Genomic DNA, 16,248 nt, shown 5'->3' with positions numbered 1-16,248 from the left:
CTTCAAAGTTCATTCACTCCTCTGCTGTTTTAATTATATTTGCTTTGCTAGGCACACACGCATCATGCACTGTTCTCTTCAATTTTCTTTATACAATGTGCTGCAACTTTGGTTTCCACACTGACCGGTCCAGTATCAGTCTCCCCAACTCACCGGCTGTGCTGACTTCACTGGTGCTGCTTTGTTGTAGCAGCCAAGGACAGCACCACAGCTGCAAACAATTCTCACTGCCTTGACTATCGATGTTTGAGAGCCCCGGGTACCTCCGACACACAATGCAGGATTCTTCAGCTTTGATTCCAGGTCTTACATTTCCTATTCTCGAAGGCTCATGAAAGTTACGTTCTTTCGGTGACAAGGTCAAGGGCACTTCCCTCCTTGCAATCCTCTTTGGTCTTGCCATCTTTCGCCTTGTGTTAAACTGCCATCTTGAAACTGCTGGTTCCTCATGTCCTTTGTCTTGCTCAGAGTGTGCTTTTGTGCTCCGCCTTTTATCCGTGTGGGGAAATGTGATAGAAGTCAGGTGTTTGTAATGATCAGTAATTGCCTGACCATTGTATTGGGACACGTCAGGTATACGGCTCGGGTATAAGTCTGTTTTCTCTCACAGTGAGCTGTTGGTGAGAAAGTGTTTGTGTTGGAAAGGGTGGGGGCTGAGTTCCTAAGTATCCTACCTGATAGGATGGAGTAAAGGTGTTACTGGGAAGAGAATACCGCGTCTCCCCGTCCTGTGTCCCACTTGCACTCCCTGAAGACCCCTCATCCAGGTGATCCTCCCGCACTGGTCCACCCCCAGGAACTGGATCCAAAAACAATTGCCGTGTCCTGCCCACCTAGATGACAGATCCCCGGGTACTAGGGTATGAGACACCTTTAGGTTTCTCACAGGTAAGTGTTAAAGAGCCAGGGGGAAAGGTTGGAACCCTGGGGAACACCATAGGTGGAGAAGGAGATAGGTGAGAAGGTGCCCAGAATAACCTGGGACGGACGATCAGTAAGGAAAGTCCAGTGCCTGCTCCGAGATGCCCAGGGTATCATGGAGTCGTTTTATGAGGATAGAGTGGTTGACTGCTTCAAGGGCAGAGAAGAGATCAAGTAGAATGAGGACAGCTGGAGAGTTGGAATCAAGGGAAGCAAGCATTTCTTCACGGGTGTTGAGAACAGCAGTTTCCGTGCCTCTGGATGCTAGGAATCCAGATTGATGGTCATGGAGACCGCCTACAAGTTCAGTGTATGAGGTGAGTTAGGGGAAAGCCAGCTTCTCTAGGAGTTTCCCAAGCAAGGGGCTGATAGAAATAGGGCGGTAGTTAGCTAGACAAGTAGGATCTGCTGAAGGTTTTTTCAGAAGGTGGCACACAAGGGAGTGCTTGAGGGAACAGGGGAAGGAGCCAGTGGCAAAAGAATGGTTGCAAATGTCTGCAAAGGCAGGGGCAAGAGAGCCAATGTTGTCCTTAATGGTTCTGGGGGAGCACAGGGAGACCTGATTGGAGGAGACCTTCATAGAGCGGACAATTCTGGTAACCTCCTCAGTTGCGATAGGGGAGAAGGAGGAGAGAGTGGAAAATGAGGGTGAGGGGCCATAGAAGGCAGGGGGTGGGAGCGGTGTTAGAGGAGTGAGTAGCAAGGGTGCTAAGGATGTCCAGAGTTTTAGTGGTAAAGTGTGTGGCCAGTGCATTGCAGAAGGCCTGGGAAGTCTCAGTAATTGTTACACTAGCCTGTGTGTCAGGTTGGGGAATACTACACATAGGTCTGGCAAGTTGTTGAGGGAGAGTGTTACAGTATGCCATTAAGGCATGAGGAATGGAGGGAACATCCGCACAGGGGAATATGCGGTATGTGACTCTCCCCAGTGATGTCATGTCATTCCCCAGGGGGTCCTCCCTCATATACCTGCCTCCAGGGTCAGGATCGGATAGTGGCTGCCTTCCCCTGGCCACATGGGGAGAGGCTCCCTCATGCAAGGAGTGATGGCATCATCAGATTCATCACAGTACACATAAAAAACAGTATCTTATACAAATGTAAATGTTCCCAATTGTAGTAACTCAGAGGTGCACTTGCAGTAGAGGACCGGCAAGCACAGTAAAACCGAAAAAAGTTCTGCTTGAGGCAAATACAAACACTTCATGAGGCCGTGACAGGTCTAGAGATAGCCTTTCAATCCATGCTATCTCCTTAAGGTGGCCTAGATCAGAGCCTGCAATCAGTGGTCTGCCACCTGCAGCTCTCCACATGTTCTGCACTGTGGCTCCTGTGATCTCTCACCTTTGACTATGCTGGTTAGGGCTGATGGCACTTCCAGTTCAAAACTTCTAGCGACCCAAAAGAAGCAGACCCTTGGCCTAGATCGATCAATAGGGCTTGAAAATATACTCTGCCATGACTAAAGTAGAATTGTTGATCTAGCATCTACTTGCATTGCAGAATCTAGATTTTTCTGATGGCATAATCTACATTGTTTATACCATTTGGATAAAACAAGACAATTAAGCACCTTGGTGCCCTGAGTCGCAGTACCTTCGTGTTCCGAGTTACAGTTCTAAATGAAAACCAGGAAAGGCAAAGTGGTGTGAGATGGACATAAAGTATTATTTTTCCATTCTTTTCGCACCAACAGCAAAGGTAAATAAAGGAAGATGAACCCAAACAATTATTCATTATTCAACTTCCGAAAGGGAGTTTTTGCATTCATGTATCATAAAAACTCTGTATGGGTTGACACCAAACTTGGACAAGAGGTTGCATTCTGTTCCGCGCTGACTGGTTGCTTGGTTTACTGAAAATACAAGGCTTGACATACACTGCACGCCTTCAAGGAAAAAAAGCCCATATTTCTGCATACGTATCAATTGTTTGTAATCTTGTTACGTAATATGAAAGTATCCAACTTTGTGTGTTGGGATTGGTATATTAGGGTAATGATTGGTAGGTTATCACAAATAGAGGATGATTATTAATGGGGTTCTTTGTAATGGTAGCGGGAAGGAGGTATATCAGGTGGCGTCAGGATGATTCTGTATATTCGTTCCATTTGGTCCTTTCTATGCCACAAAGGAAAGACACATTAAGTTGGAAGTTTTTTTTTAAAAAAAAGGAATAGCTATGTCTATCAATGGTGTCTATTTGGATTTGGACAATCCACAACCCTACTTATGCCAGGGAACAAAGCTTCTGCACCATTTGTTTTTCTAATTCAGCTGACTAGTAATTTGGGAAAAAAGAATCATACTTTTATCTCTAAGCAGACTTCAAAGAAGACCGTATTCATGTTTCAGTACATTTTGGGCTTTCTGCATAATGAGCACAGCCTTTTGCCCAACATGCAAAATGCATTGGCTTGTGAAAGTGTATAACAAAACGAGGGCACTATTGTTTATTAACAGCTACAGTGGAGAAGCCTTGCAGCTGAAATCTAATTTTCTGCATGTATTTGACTTGGTGTGTTCTCTTGTTTTGTTTCAGGAATCAAATATCCTGTTATTGTCAGCAGTTCAATGGTATGTACAAACAGTATGCCATCTTTTTTCCCCAGGAAGAAAACTGATATGGTTAAAAAAACACTAAACAAAAAAATGTTCTTCAACCATTGTTAATCTGTTTTAGTATTTTCAGGTAAGGAAATTTAGCATAGGCCAGCCATTTTCATCGTTGAGAAAAACGGTGGTCTGAAGTATTAGATTTCCTAGACATACGTTGTGAGACGATGAAAGGATCGTCACCAGTTATTATTTAATGTATCTTGCGCTAAAAAGAATGTGCAGGTAAACATTGAGGTTTTTTTAGGGTTTTATGAGAGTTTTTCCAACCCGCATATACAGTTTAATAAACACCTTTGAACTGTGATCACTTGTGTCTGTCTTTACTGTTGCCACCATGAGTTCCTTACAGTAGATGGTGGGGGTATACTTGAGGGTTTGAGGGGGTTTGCATTTCTCGTTACCTGTAATGAGAGAAGTGTCCAGATCTAGGATCTAATTTAGGAGATCAGGTTTGAGTGTGGAGCCTGCTTGGTTTTTTCCCTATTGGAATAAGCCCCAAGCCCCCTCCAAATGTATTTTCCAAACTCGCAGTGTACGTCTTCCACTCGCAACGTTGCATCCAGATGCTTTGACCAATCGGAACACTATTTAATGAAAGTGCAGACAGCACATGCTCGCTGGTCCATCAGCAGAACAGCCGTCTGAACACATACACAGCACATTTATAAAGATCCTGCATTACAAAACAGTAAGCTGTCGCCATCAGATGCTGTTGTAACAGCAAAAGTCTAAAAACACTCATAGATTACAACATTGTCAGTTTCATGTGACAAAGAGGCACTCGACAAACCACACGCCCTTGTGTGGTACACAGAGCCCTCCCCAACCCTCCCATGTGGTTGAACAGGATTCCTTTTCACAGCTCTAGCAACAGGAAGTTGAGATCAACTTAATCTAAACAGTTGTATCGTCTTTTTTATGGATATGAGACATCAGGCTCTTATTTTCTACATTCCATTGTTGATGTTGGCAGCTTAGTACTTTTGACACATACTTACGCATTTTTTTTGGGGGGGGGATATTTTTTATTTTTGTATAATCAAACAATTAAAACCATAAAACTTTACAGATGTCTTCAATCAATTAAAAACAAGGTCAGAGTACTCTAATATACATCATTAATAACAATAATCTTGTCCCTTTTACAATTCATTCCATGTTACCCTTTACATCATCACATTACCACAGCTATATTTCACTACATTTTCAATTTCAATTACTCTCCAATGTTTACAAACGGTGCAGGTTCATGGAGGCACCAAATCCTGCCATTCTAGCACTGCCTCTATGTATGAATCCCACATAGAATAGGTTTCATTCGGTTTATTAACTTCAGCTTTCCTTACTCCAATGTCACTTTCACTGCTACCTAGGTAATCACTTCTTTGGACTAGTATGTTATTGATAACGAGCAAGTTTGCTAACAGTTGATTGCAATCAGCCGTTTCGCTGACCTAAGCTACAACAATATAAATGTCCTGTGCAACTTGCTATTCTTCTTAATGTGTATTAGCCCCAGTAGAGATACCGTGATTGTCAAGTGCAATTCCCAACCTGAGAACCTCTCCAATAACCCTAAAACCTCTGAGCAGTCAGAAATGTTAGGCGGACAGCTTTGTACAGTTTTCAATTCTTGCCATTTTATTAAATAAACAGGTTGAATAAACGCCTTTTGTACAGTTTTCAATTCTTGCCATTTTATTAAATAAACAGGTTGAATAAACGCCTCACTATCCCTACCCTGACAAGGATTTCCCTGCCTAAAATAAACTAAAGGGTACACTCTAACCAAGGGATGTCTAACCCTCACACTTGTACAACAATCAAAGTAAAAAGGAAATATATGGCAATTCAACAGAATTATATAACATATGACCTGATTCATAATATAATCAGTGTCTTGTGTCGTGGTCTGGGCAAACTTCAGGATTTTCTCCAAAAGAAAGGAAAACGGGGAAATCCAATTTAACACAAAGTTCCAGAACAGTTCTTAAGTTCTTGTACTAAAATTCCTAAAGTTCTGTTGCTGCATCAAAGTACCTTGAAAATAATCATAAGCTCTCACTCCTGGAATATGAAAAGTATTGCATTTGGGGCAACTACAAAATAGTTTGGTCAGGATGGTTCACTAAAATGTTTAACTGCAGAAAGAATTGTAACTTTCCTTCATCCAGCTTTCACAATTCTAAACCAATTGTCACAACTCATTGTGTTGTTTTCTATTAGTACCACGCTTTAGCACTTGCACCTTCCACTACCTGACTTATTATTTCACCAGTTTCTTCTGGGCAATCACTTCTTGCCCTATGGGTATACTCGCCTGCCAGTCTACTTCTTCAACACTTAAACAGAAAAGTGCTTCAATGGTAACTTTCAAATTAGAATAACACCAACTTCGAGAGTGTTCTTTAGTATAAAAATGTTATCAGCTTTCAGTGAATAGAACATTCACATTGATCTATATCAGAACTTTTCTACAAACGATGCTCATCTCCCTCTGAATAGCTTCTTCCAGAAGGGCAGCCTGTTTTCCACCCTTTTCCCTTTCTTTCTGGCACCTGGAAACACTTGTGTACAGGCACCATAGTAATGTCCAAAAATTACATAAAAAATACAAATACATCAACAGCCAAACAGTGACATATATAAGGTTTTACTTTGCCTCTCTCTTGGCTTTGGCAATGTGTGTTTGTATCAACATCATTTATGAATCTCCCAAAGCATGAGCATCCAATTTTAGAACCTTTGGCCTCTTGCTGTTCCCCTATTACCTCAGGCAGCGGTTATTAGATTGATATTGCCTGTTCCAACTCTTGTGGCTTGGGTATTGGTTGTGCCCTTCAGAGTCCAAAGAGGCTTCTCCGTGCGTATTTGGAGTTTCCAAGACCTTACAGAATCTGGGTTGGAGCCTTCTAAGCTTACAGCATCCCTGTTGCATTGTTTTTGACAGCTTGGAATTCATACAGTTTGTATGCATGTCTTTCACTCCTACTCAAGTGAAGCGTTCTGCGCGGCACACGCAGATAGCGCCAGAGACCCGGAGTCACTCGCTTGCCTCAGACTCACCAGGTAAGTCGCTTCTCTGTGCTCTGCTTGGTGTTTGCAGAATCTCGACACTCGCGGCTGCTCCTGACCAGGTGCCAGACCTTTCTTGGGTTGCCTTGGCTTCCGCCACGCCAAGTTAGAGCCGCCTTTACCTCTGAGCGTCCCTGGTGCAATTCAGCCAACAGAGACGTCTCGGCTGCTCTTGCCACTTCTGCCTTCCACTGTGCAAGCTCTGCACAACGCACTTTCTGGGGGGTTAAGTGTTCTTCTTTCACGCTTACCGCTGCGCAACCACTGCAAGGGGATAACAAGAGGCACAGACTCTCTTAGGACCCACAGTGGTCCCGGCATCTTCTTGCTCCTCCAGCCTCGCCTCAAACCTCAATGGACGCAAGCATACACTGCTCCTCGGCTTCTGCATCTCTGACTTCTCTCCCTGAGAGGGCCATTTAAGTCTCAGACTCTGTCTCCCTCATTTGAGGGTTATTTAGGGTAATTATCTGACCACTCCTGTTTTGTTCCTCTGCATCCCTTTTCCTCGTCTCAGTACTGAGGCTGTTATGGGATTTGAAGTCCTGAATAACAAAATGTGTTTTTTTTTCTAACTCTTCCTACTTTGCAATAAGCCATCAAAAAACTAGGGTTTCGGGGGAAGTTAAACAGAATTTTCCCATTCCTCCTGACCTGTTTCCTCCCCTCGTATGATCCTCCCACAGAACAACCACCCCAGGGTCGGGATCAGGAAGCGTCTGCTTTTCCCTGGCCTCATGAGGAAGTTCCCAGGCCAATGTTTTTGGGGGAATCACTACTGATTCATCTCATACCCCTCTCCATAATGCTTGAACTTGGGGTCACTCCCCCCACATATGAATGAAGGTCGCACACAGACATGCACATTTAGGACATTTAGCATTTGCTTGTGCATTCATTTCCTTCACCAGGGCTTGCAAAATATATGCTTGTTGTAGACATTTATACTGAATCAGCTTAAGCTTCATGTCGCACGACACTTCCTTAGTGCTCTTAGACTTCCTCCTCTCATATTCCACCAAAAGACTGTGAGGACTTGTTCCCATTTTTCCAATATCCTCTGTATGTGTTGAGTCTCTACTTTGATGACCAGCTGTATACAGTGGCATGATACACTTACCCTCTTGTGGTTCTTTATCCTAGCCCCCTGGTACAGTTCGCTATCAAGCATAGGATTCCTTTTGTCATTTCCAGGGTTCTTTACTCTCTTGCTTTCAACCTCTCTGGTGGGTGTGAGTCCCAGACTCGCAATTCTTTGTTATATCCGCTTGGTTCACTCTCCTGCTAAATGTAGAACTCTTCGGGCTTTTCTTTACTTGTATTCAGGGTCCCAGACCCTCTGCTTCTCGTTCTCTTATTTGGGTGCGGGTCCCACACTTGCACTTCTTCGTTGTACATGCTTGATTCATTCTCCTGTCAAGTCACTCGGGGTTCCAGCTTTATATTGCATCCTGGGACCTCATGCACCTTCTGGACACCCCACAAATCTGTTTCCTTCCTTCTGACAGGCTTCTGTGGTTCCCGGGCAGCTGCATCTCTCTGTGAGGCTCTGGCAGCAATCAGACTCGCAGCGGGTTCTGCAGTGGCTCTGCAGCCTCACGACGCCTCCTGACTGCATGTTCTCCTTCGCGCGCACTTCGCCAGTGTTTCAGACGCCTGGAGGATTCTATCCCCTTCCTCTCGGTATGGCTCCTCTTGCTGCTTGTGCTAGGAGGACACTGAAACTCCTCAGGTCTTTGTCCTCCAGTATATCTGCTTAGATCCAGTGCTCACTGGGTGTCTGGCTCCCCTTGGGACAGCCACCACCCAAAGTTTGAAGTTGCATGCATGCTGATTGGCTGGGTTACTGCATAAAAGGCTATGGTCTAAATGCAGAAGCCAGAGTCGACCACTAGAAGATCCATTCTGAAGAAGAAGAAAGAAGAGGACGTCTGCAGCTACCTCCAGCGACCGCCAAAGCTGAATGACTGCTGCTGCTCCAACCATCTCTTCTACAGGGTAGATCCAGGGACTGACGACTTCCTCCTTTGGACTGGTGTGCCTAACCAGTCTTGAGACCAGCTACAGTTTGACCCCTCCCATTTAGTGTAGCGACCTTCCAGGCCTGCAATACCCGAATACCCCGCGACCTCTGGCATTGCTGCGGTGCATCGTCTCGTCCAGTGTGGTTCCGGCTGCAAACTCGTCCGCATCTGTCTGGGCCTATATGGACTACATCCTGATCATAGAAGTCCCCTCAGAAGAGTCGAGGACCGAGAGAAGGAAGAAAGTCTGCTGGGTGCCAACCATCGCTGCTACAAAGCCTGTGTCGAGCCGCCACAACCAAATGCCACAACCAAATGCCGTGAAGATCATATGTTAGCATCCCTATGACCAAGTCTGACCATCTGCTCCTGCCAAAAGTTAATCCTCCAGCCACAAAGGCCAGAGACCTGAACTGGAGCTGCTGTCATCTTCCAGTGGGGACCTGCCAGTTACATCATTGTTCTTCAACATAGAGGGTACTGTCGGACTCCTGGGTACTTACTTGGGCAGTGTGAGAAACCTGAGGTTTTTCTCACTTCTACTCCTTGGACCCTCTATGCAGGTGGACAGGGAAAGGCCATTGCTATTGGATCCTGACCTTGTGGGTGGACAAGTGAGGGAGTATCACGTGGGAGGAGCAGCCTTGGGGATTGGGAGTGAGGTACCTTTGGGGCGAGGCATGGTATCCCCCTTTTCCTCAGGATAATCAACCTGATTGTCCACTGACATTTATGGGTCACTGTAAATGTATCCCACTTCTCTCCCCATTTAAACTGTATGACAATACTGAGACGAAGAAGAAACAACTAGGAGCAATTACCATTACTACCATTACCCTTTCAAGTACCAGGACGAAGAATATTCTGAAACTCAGGCATGTCCCACTAATTCATTCAATTATGGTCAGGCAAGGCAAACTCTTGACAACCAGTTGTATGCAGTTAGCCCAACACCGGTGTATAAAAGCTGTGGCAGCAGGCAGAACAGAGAGCACGGGTCGGAGCGAGAGTCAGAATCAGAGCGGGAAAACCAGAGTGGAAGCTGGAGTAGAGGAGAAGCCAAGACACCAGTACGCCAGAGGAAATCCTTGGGGTCCCGCTGGACTGGGAATGCAGGTTGGAGATCCCACCCTTGGCGAGGTGAGCAGCAGGCGGTACATGCAGGCAGAGGCGAAACTCCATTTATTAGCCGGCAAGTGCAAAGAGAAGTGCCTGACTATTTTGCGGTCCCTCAGGAAGAAGAAGCAATGTGAAGGAGCTGCCGAGACTGGGTAAGTGTCGGGTACACTTATAATACCCAGGGCGCTCAAAGGAGACAGTGCAGATAATAACGGTCCATGAATTATGACTGAAGCACACAAACTGAGTGAAAGTAATGTCCCACATTGAATGAAATTGAACCACATTACTACTGTTGAATACCTAACTGAATGAAATTAATGAACGTAACGTTCCACATTGAATGAAACAGATTACGTTGCTTCTATCGAACACCGAACTGAATAAAAAATACTGAATCAAGTGAAATAAGTAAAAGCAACATATCGCAAGGAACGAAAAGGACCACATTGTTCATATTGAAGATTGAATTGACTAAAATAAGTGAAAATAACTATTTTTGAATACCATTGTGATTGAATTTAACAAAAGCACAATTATTGAACTCTGTTTAGCGGACTGCAACTAGGCTGACTTCTATTTTAAATATAGAACTGAAAGAAGCCAAAAGATATTTGATATATGAATACAATGGTATACGATAAACCAACCTGAATGAACATTAAGGTGAAAATCGAAAGGAAGCTAAATGGAATGAAAGATACCAATGTGTTAAAATTGAAGCTGCACTCCGAGAAACTGGCAATTCTGTTTAATATTGAACTTTGAAGGAAACCTGAAAGTTCCTGGTTGCGTGACCTGTAACCGTGTGGTCTGAAACTGCGCCTTGACCATAGAATTCCTGTATGCCAACAAAGAAGCTTGCTGTGGTGAAAACAGCAAAACAACTCTTGATAATCTTCTGACTTGGGGAAGGGAATCCTGAGCTGTGTAAATCCATTTCAAAGACTCGAGTGTCAAGATATTTCCTTTTGATATCGACATTAAGCTTGGGGCAGAGATCCCTACATTTTGGTGTCTTGAAACTGTGTTATATTGGAACTGTGTTGAACATGGGGAAGGGTACACTAACTTTTATAAAATTGTATTTCCTCTAATATTCAAAGGAGGAGAAATTGAACTTTGTGATGAACTTAATGACATTTGGGAGAGAAGGCTAACAAGTAAGCCAGAGCTCGAAGTAGCTCAGAACTTTGTTTGGAACACTATTTGAGTTATGGTTGATGTCCTTACACGTGTGTTTTTATTAGTTGTGAGGGCAAGTATAGGGTTTTGAGACAGACAGATTGTTAAATTGAACTTACTGACACTGACGTCCCTTAGTTACTTTAGGTAGGGAAATCCCACTGTAGTATAGGGCAAGTTAGGCCTTAATCCCTCCTGACTTTTATTTAATAAAACATTGTTTAACTTTTAATCTACTGTCTGTGTCTACTTCCATGATGCCAATCACACAGTAGTTTTTGTTTTGCTGTTCACTCCTCCCGAGCTCCCTCAGTAACATTGGGGTGGATGAAACAACCGTTTTCTCCCAGGCCTAAGGACATCCGTCCTTGAGACTGAAATCCTTTAAGTGGCCTATCTAGCACACTTGAACCCTTTGGGTCCAATTCCATTACTTACTTGTTACGAAAGTGCCTCTTCTGATATTTGACAACTTTGACAGCGTCTACCTTCCTTTGTTCTGCTGCCCAAGGGTCACTAGTCCCCCAGTATCCGCATCTTACTTTTGAGACACTCGTTCCCCCAATAGGGTTGGACTCTGTCATGGCATCATGAATCAAGACACAGACAACAGATTCAAAGTTCAAATACTTAGTCTTTATTAACTTGAATATCAGGATGGTGTAAGGCCTAACTTGCCCTATACTAAGGTAGGATTTCTCTACTTAAATAAACTAAGGATAGTCTGAGTCAGTAAGTAGTAAGTTCAACTTAAAATTCTGTCTGTGTCCAAAACCTAAACTTGCCTTCACTACTAAAGCTAAACAATGTGTAGGGATGTCAGCAACCAAACTAACAGTGTTCAAATGAAAGTTCTGAGCTGCTTTCAGCTCCAGGCTTACTCTTGGCTCCCTTTCCCAATTTCAAGACAGTTTAAGCAAAATGGTCTCGGGGATCCGGTCCCCAAGTTCAACACAGTTCTTTCGGCTTCAAATTCACAGTTTCATCAATTTGTTTAGTTTGCCTTTTCTTTCCATCTCTTGAACAACGTAGGCCGACCAGCTCTTAACTTCTCTTGGTTTACTCCAAGAAAGGGTTCCTCTGTCTAGGCGCAGTTGTCAGACCACATGGTCCACGCATCACAGGTCACACAACTGATAATCCATGGCACTTTACAACAGTTCATTCTTTCTCATAGGACTTCCTTGACAACACGGATTTCCTTTCTGCACCTGTGCTATAAGTCCACTTGTATTTCTGGTTCACTTGCCTTTATCAACATGTGACTCTCACACACTTTCTTTCATGGTATTACTCCTGGTTACCGCCTTTCTTTCAAACTGTCCAATAGTGTTTTGCTTTTCGCTCCTTTCACTTTGCTTGCAAATGCTGTTTTTTTAAATTACTCTTGTTTGCAAATGCACTTCTCTTTCAATTTCATTCGTGCAATTCTCATATTCGTTTCTTTAAGCATTCAAAACCTATTCACTGCTTTTCAACTTGTTAATTATCCAATAGTTCCTATTTGGTCATCTGACCCATTTAACAGTATTCAATCTCATTACTTGCTTGGAAATTTGTTCAGTATTCAATCATTCACTTTTGGGTCTCCAGACCCCTTTATTATATATTCTTGCTTGTTCGGCATTCGCCACAACCCACACCATGCCCCTGGAGCGCCCGTGTCTGAGTGAACCTTCCTGGTCACTTACTGGTGTGCAGCAGGCTCTGCAGGTGCTCTGGTCTCGCTTCTGGGTTCCCGCTCGCTCCTCTCTCACTCCTGAGCAGCTCTGGCAAGCAGCGCTCGCACCCACCAGTTCTTCCTACAGTGGTCGGCGGCGTCTGTGTTCCCCACTCCAAATGGGGAACACAAGGCAACGGGCCTCGCACAGCTGCAGACACTCTCGCAGCCAGTAATGGCCTCTGCATCTTCCTGACTTCTCTGCTGCCGGCGTCCTTTTCACCGGCCCATATTCTGCCCGCCCGATCTCAGATAACTGCGCTACCCGGCCCAACCTGTTTTCTTCTCTGCTACTTCTGGCACTTTTTATACACCTGCAACCATTTAACAGGTTGCAGGTGTGAACACTTAATTTCACTTGCCTGACCATAGTTATTGGGACATCCCATACCCTTACAGCAGTCCTCATGCCTCCTCCTTGTCTCAGTACTAGAGTGGTGAAATGACCTGTTAGTGTTCACTACTCTTAGTCACCTCTTCCTTGTCCCAGTACAATAATGGTCTGAATGAGGACAAATTAGGGGAGATGGTTTACAACAGCCTATAATGGCTGGGGGAGGGTAAGGGTGGTCCTCACTAGAACAGGGGGGATACCATGTCTTTCCTGCAGATATCCTCTCCCCAATCCCCTAGGCCCCTTCACCCAGGTGATCCTCCCTCACATCTTCACACCCAGGGTCAGGATCCAAATGCGATTGCCTTTACCTGGCCACCTGAGAAGAGGATCCAAAGAGAGTAGGTGTGAGGATACCTTTGAGTTTCTCACACTCCTAAAGATAAGGTTTTCCTAAAGTTGCCTACCTACCAGTGTTGCTAACTAAGTAAATATTGGGTGATGGATGATTTGCTAACCCAAACCTACTCTATACTTACCGGTTTAGCATCTAAAGGTCTACTATTGAAGTTAGTATTGCAATAGCAAATATGTAATGTATATGTCTATCTGTTTGAACAATTTACTTACGTGAACTGTATTTATTTTAACATTGTCCTAGTATATATAACAAACTAGCAAAAAGTACCGTTCTCCGAACGGGCTCTGTGGACAGACATGATAAGTCTCTTATCAATTTTTGAAAATCAATGATCCTGTAGGTCGCTGTTGCGAATCGCTTATCGCTTGATGTGCTTTTCACTCTGAAGTAATCTGCACTGAGAATGAGCGTGTGTGGCTGACTGACTTACCCCGGAGCAGATAATGGGAGGAGGCAAGAGTTGGTGGGCTGCTGCATACGGGGACCTACTGTGCTATCTCCCCACCTGTTACTTCAACCTGGTGTGATGTACTTCGTTGCAGTGTAAATGTTCCAGAAACCATGCATTCTAGGATTGAGGACGGGTCCTTCTGCAACCACATTGATGTTTCACCGATTTCAAGCAACGTCTCATGTGGGAAGGTGCTGAAATTCGGGGAAAGGCTTGGGGTGTCCAAATGTCATGTAGTCAGTAATGTCCGGAGGGTCCTAATGGGTAACTATGCAAACGTTGGTGCAGATTGGTGAAACGGTGTGGAATTGTATAAGTAACAACATTTTGCCAAACCACACACCCAAAAATGTTGACTTTTGCAGAAATCCCGGGAACAGGGTGTGGTGTCCAAATGTCATGTACCCAATATTGTCCAGGTGGTTCTAACGTGTAACTAAAATTCTGAACCTAGCCTGCGTCGCATCTAGATAGAAATCTGACTGTTAGCATGTACCACACTTAGAATTCTGAACTTTAGCTTGCGTCGCATCTAGATAGAAATGTGACTGTTAGCATGTGCCACACTAGTACGGAATTCTGAACGTTAGCTGGCGTCGCATCTAGATAGAAATGTGATTCTTAGCATGCACCACACTTAGAATTATGAACCTAGCTTGCGTCGAATCTAGATAGAAATGCGACTGTTAGCATGTACCGCACCTAGATGGAATCCCACAATTGCAAGGACAGCAATGCCAACTAACTAACCAACCAACTAACAATTCTATCCCTCTGCGTACACTTCTCACACTATAACCAAACACAACCACAAGCCTAAAACGCAGCAATCCGCACAAATGTCACAACAATGCAACAACAAAACAAACCACACATAGACTTGCACAACAGACACGACGACTACGGACCATAAAACACCCCAAGCCCAGCCAAAGGACCTACCGGGCTGAGGCTGCCAACAGCACATCACTGCTCTCTTGCACTTTTCCAGCTTATTCCCACTAACCCACCCCCTCTCCTACCCTTTTTCAGAGCCGCCAGAGCGCCAGGGGACCACTTCGGTGGTGATAGTGCGCGGTACAAATGTCCTTTAACATTAACATTAACTATGCAGGATTTGGTGCAGATTGGTGAAACGGTGAGGAATTGTATAAGGAATAATGCTTCGCCAAGCCACAAACCCACAAAGGAGGGTTTATAAATATAACCATATTTTTATATAACTACAGTGTGTCTTTCCTTGATTATAAGTGTGCTGAAAGGTCTCTGTACTCAACTACAGCCCTTTTCCCTCCTAGACTAAGCCTGGCTGCTCGACAATAGCTACCAAACCTTTTTTAACATAGATTCTCGTTATTCAGTAGTCATTTTTAGTTGCATGAACCAAACTATTGCATACCACAAGAGTGTTAATGGAAGAATAATTAGAACTGAACCTTGTTTTGATGCTATTTATGGCCGCCATGCCATTGCAATATCCATGATCATGCCACCCAACGCTCTTCTCTTGTACATGAAGCTCTTTCCCCTACTTTAGGTCATATTTTCATGATAATGTATTGCAGTTTTAGGGTCTTCAAAGAATTGGCAATTCCCTCCCACATCTGTGCCATCGTGCACAGTGTAACAGAGCACATACTATGTTCTTCGGTATGAGCAGCCTTTTAGCTTCCTCTAAAGCTCTTCGATTCTGTGTTTTTGTGCCAAAATCTGCAAAGAATGATTGCTTGCTTCCATTAAGCTTGATGTTGCCATGCATGCATGCATGCATGCTGCCGCCAGCACCTTAACTTTGTTCTGATACCCTAGGAGGCAAATCATAATTACACGTAGGGGACGCTGCAGCAGGCTGTTTTCACGCTCGCAATCGGTGTGCCCTGCCTACTTTAATCTCCTTCATGTGTGCTTCATCACTGAACAACTTTAGTATAACGTTTTTCAGAAAGTCTTTGTGTGCCCCTTCTCCGGTCCCTCTGGCAGGCATAGAGGTCTAGCAAAACAGAAGTTAAGATTAATTCTAAACCTTCCAGCGATTCCCCCCCCCCTTTTGTTTCAGGCTGAATTGGCCGTTTTGGGGTGGGACCAAGCCTGATTTACATATAGTCTTTCCACTTTTGTAATGGCTTGGCAGATGAAGAACGATGGTGTGGAGGGTTGCCCAAAGCAATGCCAGAGGTTAAGATTAATTCTAAACCTTCCAGCCATCCCCCCTTTTATTTTGCTATAGCCCCTCCGAGTGCGACGGGTATGCCCAGACATGGGTCCCATGCCTTCTGGGCATAGAGACCCAAGCTACTCCTCACTGTGGTGGCTCAGCGAGGCTGAAACATGTCTGAAGATGCAAATGGTCTCGTGCAGAAGGGATGTGACCAAGCAGTTT

At 44.4% G+C, this 16,248-nt stretch overlaps 1 protein-coding gene across 2 annotated transcripts in view; it reads left to right on the top strand.

The window, feature by feature from the left end:
* Nucleotides 1–16,248, top strand: part of L2HGDH (L-2-hydroxyglutarate dehydrogenase) — a 265,162-nt gene that overhangs the window by 184,190 nt on the left and 64,724 nt on the right. For both annotated transcript variants that reach the window (XM_069638978.1, XM_069638979.1), the window contains exon 6: nt 3,463–3,497. In XM_069638978.1, coding sequence (XP_069495079.1) covers nt 3,463–3,497 — 35 coding nt within the window. The remainder of the gene's footprint in view (nt 1–3,462; nt 3,498–16,248) is intronic.

The sequence above is a fragment of the Ambystoma mexicanum genome, chromosome 14, assembly GCF_040938575.1.
Source record: "Ambystoma mexicanum isolate Mex_15411 chromosome 14, UKY_AmexF1_1, whole genome shotgun sequence".
Taxonomy (NCBI): domain Eukaryota; kingdom Metazoa; phylum Chordata; class Amphibia; order Caudata; family Ambystomatidae; genus Ambystoma; species Ambystoma mexicanum.
Note: the sequence above shows the minus strand (reverse complement) of the source record. Positions and strands in the feature narration are given on the sequence as shown.